Here is an 11253-nt window from a genome sequence, read left to right on the forward strand (position 1 = left end):
CCCTGTGGCATTTTTGGGATCCCCCGTGGCAGGAAGGAAATGATGAATCTGACTCCGTGTTCTTAGAAGGCTAATTTATTATTTTATGATATTATTTTATATTAAAGAATGCTATACTAAAATTATACTAAAGAATATAGAATAGATAATTACAGAAGGCTTAACAAAATAATAATAAAAACTTGTGACTGGCTTCTCAGAGTCTGACACAGCCTGACCATGATTGGTCATTAAGTCAAAACAATTCACATGTTGGGTAAACAATCTCCTACCACATTCCAAAGCAGCAAAACACAGGAGAAGCAGATGAGATAATATTGTTTTCATTTTTCTCTGAGGCTTCTCAGCTTCCCAGGAGAAGAGATCCTGGCAAAGGGATTTCTCCAGAAAATATGATGGTGACAAATCCCCAGTAAAAGTTGTACTTGGAGCTAAGGCAAAGCTCTGCTCCAGCACTCAGAGCTTGCAATATTGCTTAGGTGTGCTGGAAACCCAAACGGATCAATCTGGGTGTGTGTAGGGGATGTGATCCTCCCAAAATGAGCTGAGCTTGGTGGGCCAGCCGTGTCCAAGAGGTTCCTGGTGCTGGTGCACTGACCCTGCTCCCACATTCCAGGGCTATCGCCAGAAGGATTCCTACATCGCCAGCCAGGGGCCGCTGCAGCACACGATAGAGGACTTCTGGAGGATGATCTGGGAGTGGAAATCCTGCTCCATAGTGATGCTGACAGAGCTGGAGGAGAGAGGCCAGGTAAGCTCCTGGGTTATCTGCACTAAACAGCAGGGAGATAAATAAATGAATGAACAGCGGGAGTTTGGAATGGGATGATCCTTGGGGTCCTTCCAACCCAAACCAGGCTGTAATTCTGGGAGTTTTTGAGGTCAGTGGGATCCCACTGTTAGCATTGAGCAACACACAATCACAGAAGGATTAAATGCATAATCACAGAATGATTAAATGCAGGTGCTTTTATTGAGGAGTTCTGGGTGTCAGGGGTACAGACCCAAATCTGACTCCAGTTCAGGTGAACACATTTTTATACCCTTATCATTTTATAACTACATATTATTTATTAAACTTACATTGTTCTATTGTATGCATTGATCTCATCCAAGCATGGACTCTTGTAATCATCAAACCCCCCAAACATGGTTTCTCATGATTCTTGTTACTGTGGGGGTACCAGTTGTTGGTTTTTCTGAGTCTGGATTGAAGGCACTTGAGACAGTAATTCATGTTCAGACTCAGGTGTTTTTTATTTCTTATCAGTAAAACAGTCTCAGTGCTGGGAGTTCTGCAGCTTTTCATTAGAGGGCACAAAATGGCCAACAATCTCTTGTTCCAAGGTCTTTTAAGACTGAACTATCCAATTGAGAACTGACACCTGGATTATTTCCCTTTTAACCCAATAACTGATCCCAAAGAGGCCACAATGGGGACTTTTCTGCCCAATTACAAAATGCCACCCAACCCATGAAGAAGGAAGAAGCATGAAGAAGAAACCCAGGATGACACTCTGTGCCCTCCGTCTTGCTTCCATCCACAACATACTAAAAATCCCAAACTCTAAATTTCTCACCAAGTGATACACCCACACTACTCTCTATAATCTATTTCACACTTTTGTGGATTCCAGTCTGTCTTGAAGTCTGGGAAACTTTCTCCATGAATGAGGGTCAAAGTCAGTGCTCCCCTGGGGGCCAGGGCACCCCAGAGCAGACAGAGAAATATTCCCAGTGCCCTGGGTTTCCACAGGTACAATTAAACAAAAATAATATCCAATTACCAAACAATTATCACATTTAACAATCATATCATTTATCATAGTCATTAAATGATTATACCAATGCAGTTTTGCATGATCCAGTAAAGCTCAACACCACCTGGGGTTGGGCACCTGCCAGGAGATTCTTCTATCCAAATCCATGGGAAGAATAGGGGTTACTCACCTTGTGGCCTCCTTTGTAAGAGCCTGAATGAGAGATGTGGGACTCCAGGGACTCTCCAAAATGCAGTTTATTGTATCCAAAGTGTCACAGCAGTCCAGGGCTGTGGGTGACAGAGCTGTGCCCACAGCTGTCAGCTCCAGCTGCAGGCAGGCCTGGAGACCGTGAGTTTAGGTCACAATGCATTATAGACTTTTCTTTTGGTCACAGTGTATTCTATACTTTTCCTTTGGTTACAATGCAATCTATACTTTTCTTTGCTGAGTATCTTCATACAGTAGAGCCAATCTAGACCTTAACTTTTATCTCTAGCCTATCAATAACTACTGTAATTACCATATTCATGTCACTGTTCTCCAATCACTAAAAGTCAGTACATTACAGTTTAAGCTAGAAGTTGTTTTTCAGTTTTCTTGCAGTGGAAAATTCTGAGACTTTTTTTCTACTTGCACCATTTGCTGCCTTATTTGCCTGTGCTCTCTTTCTGCTTGGTAAAAACATCTTCTTGTTTGGGGTGGGTTTATCCTTTGCTCTAAGCCATAAAAACCCCTTCTAACTAACACACCCTTTGCCTCCTTGGTTATCCAGTAAGACTGGCTCAGCAATTCTTATCTTCTATATCAAAACTTGCTTCCACCTCTATTCCTTCACCAAACTCTACACTCAAGAATCTTTCTGCTAACCACACACATGTGTGAGACTTCCTTGTCAAAACTTTCATCCTTCCCAACCCTCCTGTGCTGCCTCCTCAGGAGAAGTGTGCCCAGTACTGGCCGTCCGACGGCTCCGTGTCCTACGGGGACATCACGGTGGAGCTGAAGAAGGAGGAGGAGTGTGAGAGCTACACAGTGAGGGACCTGCTGGTGACCAACACCAGGGTAAGAGCCTGGCTGCTGCCCCTTGGCGGTGGGTGGTGGTTGAGGGTCCCCAGGATGAGGGAAGAGATGAGAATCTTGACTCCATGCTTCAGAAGGCTGATTTATTATTTTATTATATCTATTATATTAAAAGAAAACTATATCCTACAGAAATAGAGAGGATTTCATCAGAAAGCTAGAAAGAAATGAATAATAAAATCTTGTGACAGACTCAGGGAGTCTGACACAGCTGGCTGTCATTGATCATTAATTAAAAACAATTTCACATGCTGGGTAAACAATTCTCCAAATCACATTCCAAAGGAGCAAAAGATGGAGAAGCTTCCCAGCTTCTGAGGAGAAAAGATCCTAGTGAAAGGATTTTTCAGAAAATATGTCTGTGACACCTGGGGACCTCTGCACGCTCCTGGGTTTCACTGCCATGAGCCCCTGCTGGTGTTCCCTGAGCTCCATCAGCTCCCCATTGTCTCAAAGGGATTTTATCCCTGTATCCCTGTCCTGCTGCTCATTCCTGCTGCCCTCACCACCAGGCCTCCCTCCTGCTCCCCACACTTCCCCTACTCCTTGCTCTGGAAATGCTATTTCTCCACAAGCAGCTCTCCTACAAGGATTTTGCTTGCTTCTTCCAAAAATCCCTGTGGTACTTTCAAGGTCCCCCATGGCAGGAAGGAAGTGATGAATCTGACTCCATGTTCTTAGAAGGCTAATTTATTTTTTTACGATATTATATTAAAGAATGCTATATTAGAACTTATCTCCCTCCTACCCCCCATTCCCCACATTTCCCTTACTCCTTGCCCTGGGAATGCCACCCCTCCGCCTACAAGGATATTGCTTGCTTCTTCCAAGAATCCCTGTGGTATTTTCAGGGTCCCCCATGGCAGGAAGGAAATGATGAATCTGACTCCATGTTCTTAGAAGGCTATTATATTATATTATATTATATTATATTATATTATATTATATTATATTATATTACAATTATATTATGCTATACTAAAACTTATCTCCCTCCTGCTCCCCATTCCCCACATTTCCCTTACTCCTTGCCCTGGGAATGCCACTCCTCCCCACGCAGGGATTGTTCCCCCAAAGCCCTGACCCCCCCTGGGTTCCTGGGTACAGATCCCCCAGCCTGAACTGGAGCTGTGCCCTCCCCACAGGAGAACAAGAGCCGTCAGATCCGACAGTTTCACTTCCATGGCTGGCCAGAGGTTGGGATCCCCGGGGATGGGAAGGGGATGATCAACATCATTGCAGCGGTGCAGAAGCAGCAGCAGCAGTCTGGCAACCACCCCATCACTGTGCACTGCAGGTAAAGCCTGGCTGGAGCAGCTGGGCCACCCCTCTGAGGGGATCTGCTCCACCAGGAGCTTGGCAGATGGTCACAATCCCAAATTGTGCCCTGGGTAAAATGGGAGAGGCTGGGGTGGGGTATTTTTGGGGTTGTTGGGAGGAATGGTGAATCTGACTCCATGTTCTTAGAAGGCTAATTTATTGTTTTATGATCTATATTGTACTAAAGAATATTAAACTAAACTAGACCAAAGAATAGAGAAAGGATACAGACAGAAGGCTAAAACATAATAATGAAAACTCGTGACTCCTTCCAGAGCCCTGACACAGCTTGATGGTGATTGGTCATTAAATGAAAACAATTTACATTAAACCAATGAAACAATCAATCACTTGTTGGTAAACAATCTCCAAACCACATTCCAAACTAGCAAAACACAGGAGAAGCAAATGAGATAAGAATTGTTTTCCTTTTTCTCTGAGGCTTCTCAGCTTCCCAGGAGAAAATCCTGGGCAAGGGGATTTTTCAGAAAATGTGACAGTGGCACTGGGGCAGGGCTGACTCCTCTGGGCAAAGCCATCAAGGGTGTTCCCTCAGCTCCTGGTTTCTCTTTCCCAGTGCTGGAGCAGGAAGAACGGGCACCTTCTGTGCGCTGAGCACTGTCCTGGAGAGGGTGAAGGCAGAGGCCATCCTCGATGTCTTTCAGACAGTCAAGAGTTTAAGACTACAGAGGCCACACATGGTGCAGACACTGGTAGGTGCCTCCTGCCCCGCCAGAACCTCAGCAAGGATGGGCTGGGGGCTCAGTGCTGAGCAAAAACCCCTTTGGTTCAAGGTTTTTGCTCTCATGGAAGAGGGAGTGAGGGGAGATGTGGGTTCATCATCCCTGGAAGTGTCCAGGGCCAGGATGGGTGGGGCTTGGAGCAACCTGGGACGGTGGGAAGTGTCCCTGACCATGGCAGGGTGTTGGAGCAATCTCAAAGTTCCTTCCAACCTTCAAGGTTCATTCCAACCCAAACCATTCTGGGATCCGTGATTCTGTGAGGGTGGGCCAGGAGCTGTCTCCCTTCCTCTTGTTAAGGCATCAAATGCCTTTAAAGCACTGACAGAAGTTGTAGGAACCTCCTTGGGGACATCCTGAGCCACAATCCATTCATTAATGAGCTGAAACTCCTGGAAGAGTGTCCTGCTGGGGCTGGGTGGGGTCTTGCAAGAGGAGTTTGCTCAGGGTTGTAGAAGAAAAATGTTTTGGGATCCAAACAGAACCTCAGAGAGGGAAGGGGAAAGCAGAGTTTGTTTGGCCATGAGTACCCCAGGAAGGGTTTGGGGGTCACAGGGAGGTGGGACCTGCTCTGGACACCTGCCCAAGCTGTCTGAGGTGTGGGTTTTCCTGCTGTGACCCTGCTCTCTCTGGACTCCCACAGGAACAGTACGAATTCTGCTACAAGGTGGTGCAGGAATACATCGACGCCTTCTCAGACTACGCCAACTTCAAGTGAAGAAAAACAGGAACAAAAAAATCCACACCCACCCTCCCTGAAACAAATGACAGAAGAGTTGCCTTCTTTAATATTTTGTAATATTCTGTTTGTTAATATACCCCCCCAAACAAAACAAAAAACAAAACGTATGTGTATATATCTTAACTGTTTTAGAGGTTGGTACCATAAGCTTCATATTAGCTGGAGATTTTATATGTAGCAAAGTGTTAGTGCAGATACTGTTGGCTCCTTTTTTTCCAATGTTTTATTGGGGAATTAAATAGCTTGATGTTTGGATTAATATTGTCATACCATCTCTCTTCTGGAGAGTTGATACAGGCTGTTATTTTGTTTGTAAATCTCTTTTTTTTTTTTTTTTTTCTTGAGGGAGTAAAACCTTTTTAAAAAAAAAAAAAGGAAAGAAAGATATCCTGGATCTCATCTGAAACAAAACCCAAACCCTCCCCCATCAGCACAACCCCACCAGCACAAGCTTTTCCAAACCTGCAGGGAAATGGTTTCACATTTTTCTGCTGGTCAGCTCTAAAAAAAAAATAAGGAGAAAAAACCAAAAAGCTCATTCTGTGTGTGTGTTTATATATAAATACTCTCATTTTTGTACCAAAAGCTAAAAACTTTCCTCTCTCAGGGTCAGGCCACCATGTACTGCTGGTTTGGAAACTGTAATTGCCACACAGCAGCACCCAAATGTTGGGATTTCAACCCCAAAAAAGCAAATCCCAGAAAAACAAAAGGATTTTTTGCTCCCTGAAGGAAAGGTCTGTGTGTTTGCAGCTGGATTTTAGGGCAGGGACTGGGGCTGGCCCTGTGGCCCTGAGCTGAGGGTGGTCACAGTGGCACTGCACCAGGTGAGCTCCATCCCCAGCTGCTGGGGGAGATGTCAGATTATTTTTCCTGGCACCCTGAGAGATCTCAGAATGAGGGAATGGTTTGGGGTGGAAGGGATCTCATAAAATATCCAATCCAATACCCGTGGGCAGGGACACCTCCCACTATCCCAGCTTGCTCCAAACCTCATCCAACCTGGCCTTGGGCATTCCAGGGATCCAGGGGCAGCCACAGCTCCTCTGGACCCCCTGTGCCAGGGCTCAGCACCCTCCCAGGGCAGGATTTTTCCCAAATCCCCACTCCAGGCCTGCTCTCTTCCAAGAAAAGTCCAAAGGCTCACAAAATGTCCTGAGGAGCAGAGGTGCAGCACTTGTATATTTAAAAAAAAACATGTTAATATGGGTGATTTTATTATTTTCTTATGAAACAGAGGCTGAGGAAAGACTTTCCTTGTCCCTCCTGCAGTCAGGGGCAACCATGGCCCAGTTAATGCGGAGCTCCATCCCCTCTGCAGGCACTGGGAGAACTGGTTTGGAGCAGAGGCTTCACCCCAAGGATTTCTCTGGACGCCCCAACAGTGCTGGGGAGCACAGGGTGGGTGGCAGGGCCCAGGAATGTTGACAGGGATGTTCTAAGCTCAGGATATGGGGTTGAAATCTGGGAAATTCTGGGTGAAAACAGCCCAAGAGTCAGAATATCTGTTTTTTCACCTTTTTCCAGCCAGGCAGGATTCAGTGGAGGCACACAGGCAAGGGGGGCACCCTCAGCCACACAAAACACCCCCAAAAGTTGCTTTGCTGCTGCCACCATCCCCACTCCATCACCTGGTACCCCTCATGAGCCCCAATTGCTAATAAATTCCAGCTCCTAAATTCTGGGGGCTTTGGGCCAAGGCTGTCACACTCAGAACTAAATGTGGTGACCCCAAAGGAATGGGGACCCTCCTTGAACAGGAGGGTTTCATTTGTCCCCACAGGTGCTCCAGCCAGGAACATGGACCACCCCAAGTCCCTCCATTTCCCCTTTTTTCCTCCATCCTCAGGATCTCAGGGAGTTTGGGGAAATTTTGGGGTGCCAGGAGCTGCTTTGAGCTTTTGCCACAGCATCTGCACAGCCCCATCCTGCATCCAACTGCAAATATCAGAGAGATGAGCAGCTGCTGGAGATAATCCAGGGCCAGATCCTGCCTAAATCCCCTTCCCAAACTCTGCCACATCCCCTGAGCTGGGAGCTGTGGGCTCCATGGCCCCTGCCAGCATCCAGCCCCACTTTGGGGCTGACAGATTAGAAATGGGGGGAGAACCAAGGAAATGGGGGCAGGGAAACTGAGGCACGGGGAATTTGCTCCTCTCCTTTCAACAAGAGCACCCCTGGAGCTGCAGAGGGACAATCTGCATCCATCCCTTTCCCAGCTGCCAGAAAATGGGAAATGTGCCCCTTCTGGGGCAGAATCCCCAAAAAGGAGGCTCAGGGTGCTGTTCTGTGGTGCCAGAGGGGTTTGGGGACAAGGAGGCACCGGGCACTGGCACAGGGAGGGCGATGCCATCAGCGAGGTCACTGTCCCCCGTGGGAACGGTGGCCGGGCCGACGTCACTGTCACCGAGCCCTTCAAATAGCGGTGCCTGCCCTGCCGGCCACTGCCACCACCGGCACCGGCACTGCCACCTCCGGATCCCGCCCAGGTGAGGCTGCCCGGCCATGGCACGGGTTGGGCCCCGGGGTGGGGGGTCCTGCTTGCCCCAAATGGGGTCTGGGGGGGTGGGGAGAGTGTCCCTGCTGGATCCAAACCCCAGCAGCACCCCGGGGTGCTGAGCCCCTCTGGCTTCTGCAGCCCCAAAGGGCACCCAGAGTGCTCATCCCCTCTGGATCTGCATCCCAAACCCACCCCAGCACCACCCATAGGTGCTCATCCCCCCTGCATCTCCATTCCAAATCCATCCACGGGTGCTCATCCCCTCAGGATCAGCATTCCAAGCCCACCCATGGGTGCTCACCCTCTCTGCATCTTCATCCCAAACCCACCCAAAAGTGATGCTGGGTTATCCCCTCTGCATCTCCATCCCAAACCCACCCATGGGTGCTCATTCCCTCCAACATCTCCATCCCAAACCCACCCAGGGGTGCTCATTCCCTCGGGATCTGCATCCCAAACCCTCCCTGAAGTGATGCTCGGTCATTCCCTCGGGATCTGCATCCTAAACCCACCCATGGGTGCTCATCCTCTCTGCATCTGCATCCCAAGCCCACCCCAAAGTGATGCTGGGTCATCTCCTCCATCATCTGCATCCCAAACCCACCCCAGCACCACCCATGGGTGTTTATCCCCTCTGGATCTCCATCCTAAACCCACCCATGTGAGCTTGTCCCCTCGGGATCTGCATCCTGAAGCCAGCCCAAAGATATGCTGGGTTATCCCCTCTGCATTTCCATCCCAAACCCACCCATGGGTGCTCACCCCCTCTGGATCTGCATCCCAAACCCACCCAGGGGCGCTCATTCCCTCGGGATCTGCATCCTAAACCCAGCCCAAAGTGATGCTGGCTCATTTCCTCCAACATCTGCATCCCAAACCCACCCCAGCACCACCCATGGGTGTTTATCCCCTCAGGGTCTGCATCCCAAACCCACCCATGGGTGCTCACCCCCTCTGCATCTCCATCCCCCTCACCCTGTGCTCCTACTGAACCCAAACCACCCCAGGCAGCACCCTCGGCTGCTCAGCCCTGCCACAGTCCCCCGGGGGTGTCCCCAGAGCGGATGCCATTGGTACAGTGCCCCCCGTGTCCCCGCAGCCCCCAGGGGTGTCCCCGGAGCAGATGCCATTGGGACAGTGCCCCCCGTGTCCCCGCAGCCCCAGGGGTGTCCCCAGAGCAGATCCCCGTGTGACAGTGCCCCCCGTGTCCCCGCAGCCCCGGGGGTGTCCCCAGAGCAGATCCCCGTGTGACAGTGCCCCCCGTGTCCCCGCAGCCCCCGGCCATGGCACCCCGCGGGTCGCTGCTGCTGCTGGCGCTGCTGCTGCTGAGCTGCGCCCTGCCCCATGCCCGCGGCCAGCACTGGTCCCACGGGTGGTACCCGGGGGGCAAGCGGGACCTGCGGACCCCCAGCGACCTCCAGGTAGGGTGTCCCCCGCGGGTCACCCCCTCCGGGTCACCCCCGTCCCTGCCGGGTGATGCCCACCCCGCCCGTGTCCCCCTGCCCAGGGTTTGTGTGCTCCCCATCCTGTCCTGGGGTTAAAATCCCTCTGGGTTATCCCTGCCCGAGTTACGCTGCCCCAAATTATCCTCCCTGGGTTGTATCACCTCGGAATCCTGTCCCCGTCCCGCGATTATCCCTCCGCTGAGTTCTTGGATTTATCTCTGCCCCAGGTTAAACCCCACTGCGGGTTTATCACCCCCACGGGCTAAAATCCCCCCCACTTTATCCCCCTCCTGAATTATCCGAGTTTATCACCGCGGGTTTATCCCCCTCCCCAAATTATCCTGATTTATCACCCCTACGGGCTAAAATCCCCCCAGGTTATCCCTCTCCCTAAATTATCCGGGTTTATCAACCCCACGGGCTAAAATCCCCCAGTTTATCCCCCTCTCTGAGTTATTCGGGTTTATCTGTCTGGGTTATCCCCCTCTCTAAATTATCCGGATTTATCACTCCCACAGGCTATAAATCCCACCCCAGTATATCCCCCTCCCTGAATTATCTGGGTTTATCACTCCGGGTTATTCCTCTTCCTGAATTATCCGTGTTTATCAACCCTACGGGCTAAAACTGCCCCAGGTTATCCCCCTCCCTGAATTATCCGGGTTTACCCCCTGTCCCACCCTGGGGGCTAACCCCCCACCCCAGTTTATATCCCCCTTCCTGAATTATCTGGGTTTATCTACCCCATGAACTAAAATCCCCCAGTTTATCCCCCTCCCTGTGTTATCCAGTTTTATCATCCCCTCAGGTTATCCCCCTCCCTAAATTATCCAGGTTTATCACTCCTGGTTTTCCCCCTCCCCGACTTATCCTGATTTATCACACCCACGGGCTATAACCCCCCCAGTTTATCCCCCTCCCTGATTTATCCTCCCCCAGTTCATCCCCTTTTCCCGCGTTTATCACTCCCACCGATTTCCCTTCCTCCCTGAATCCCCCGCACTTCGCCCACCCTGGAATTCCCCCCATCCATGGGGTGACCCCCCCCAATCCCGGCTGCTTTTCCCCCTTTTTTCCCCCTCCTCCCGCAGGTCCCGTCCCCTTTGGGGCGCTGCCGTCCCCTCCCGTGTCCCCCCCGGCGGGAGGAGCCGCTGCCGGTGAGCGGGGACGGGGCTGGGGGTCCTGGGGGGTCCCTGGGAGTGGGTCTGACCCATCCTGGGGGTCCCCAAGACCGAGACTGACCCATCCTGGGGGTGCTGGGGGGTCTCCGGGACCAGGTCTGACCTATCCTGGGGGTCCCCGGGAGCGGGTCTGACAGATTTTGGGGGTACTGGGGGGTCCCTAAGACTTGGACTGACCGATCTGGGGGTGTTGGGGGGTCTGGGAGACCGGGACTGACCCATCCTGGGGGGTCCTCGGGAAGGGCACTGATCCATTCTTGGGGTCCTGGGGGTTCCCGGTACCGGCACTGACCGCCCCCCCCGCCCCTCTCCCGCAGCCCCCCGCTCTGCGCCCTTGACCGGAGGCACCGAACCCCGCGGGAGCGAACCGGGACCCCCCTGTGGGGAATAAAGGGGCTGGGGGGGATCTGTGAGAGTGATGGTGATGGAGGGGCTGGCGGGGGGTGGCATGGGGACAATGGGGACAGCGGGGACAACGGTGT

The 11253-nt window shown here is 51.2% G+C and overlaps 2 protein-coding genes across 3 annotated transcripts in view; both read left to right on the forward strand.

Moving 5' to 3' along the window:
* Positions 1-5928, forward strand: part of PTPRA (protein tyrosine phosphatase receptor type A) — a 100804-nt gene extending 94876 nt beyond the window's left edge. For both annotated transcript variants that reach the window (XM_064712019.1, XM_064712020.1), the window contains 5 exons: positions 617-751; positions 2700-2825; positions 3989-4140; positions 4741-4876; positions 5547-5928. In XM_064712019.1, the coding sequence (XP_064568089.1) occupies positions 617-751; positions 2700-2825; positions 3989-4140; positions 4741-4876; positions 5547-5621 (624 nt within the window). In that variant the 3' untranslated portion in view covers positions 5622-5928. The remainder of the gene's footprint in view (positions 1-616; positions 752-2699; positions 2826-3988; positions 4141-4740; positions 4877-5546) is intronic.
* A 2086-nt stretch (positions 5929-8014) lies between these two features.
* On the forward strand, positions 8015-11184 carry LOC135447163 (progonadoliberin-2). The gene is made up of 4 exons (XM_064712023.1): positions 8015-8134; positions 9420-9566; positions 10682-10747; positions 11089-11184. The coding sequence occupies exons 2-4, from the start codon at positions 9429-9431 to the stop codon at positions 11107-11109; spliced, it is 225 nt and encodes a 74-aa protein (XP_064568093.1). The 5' UTR covers positions 8015-8134; positions 9420-9428; the 3' UTR covers positions 11110-11184.
* Positions 11185-11253: the final 69 nt, after the last annotated feature.

This window comes from Zonotrichia leucophrys, chromosome 4 (genome assembly GCF_028769735.1).
Source record: "Zonotrichia leucophrys gambelii isolate GWCS_2022_RI chromosome 4, RI_Zleu_2.0, whole genome shotgun sequence".
NCBI classification, from domain to species: domain Eukaryota; kingdom Metazoa; phylum Chordata; class Aves; order Passeriformes; family Passerellidae; genus Zonotrichia; species Zonotrichia leucophrys.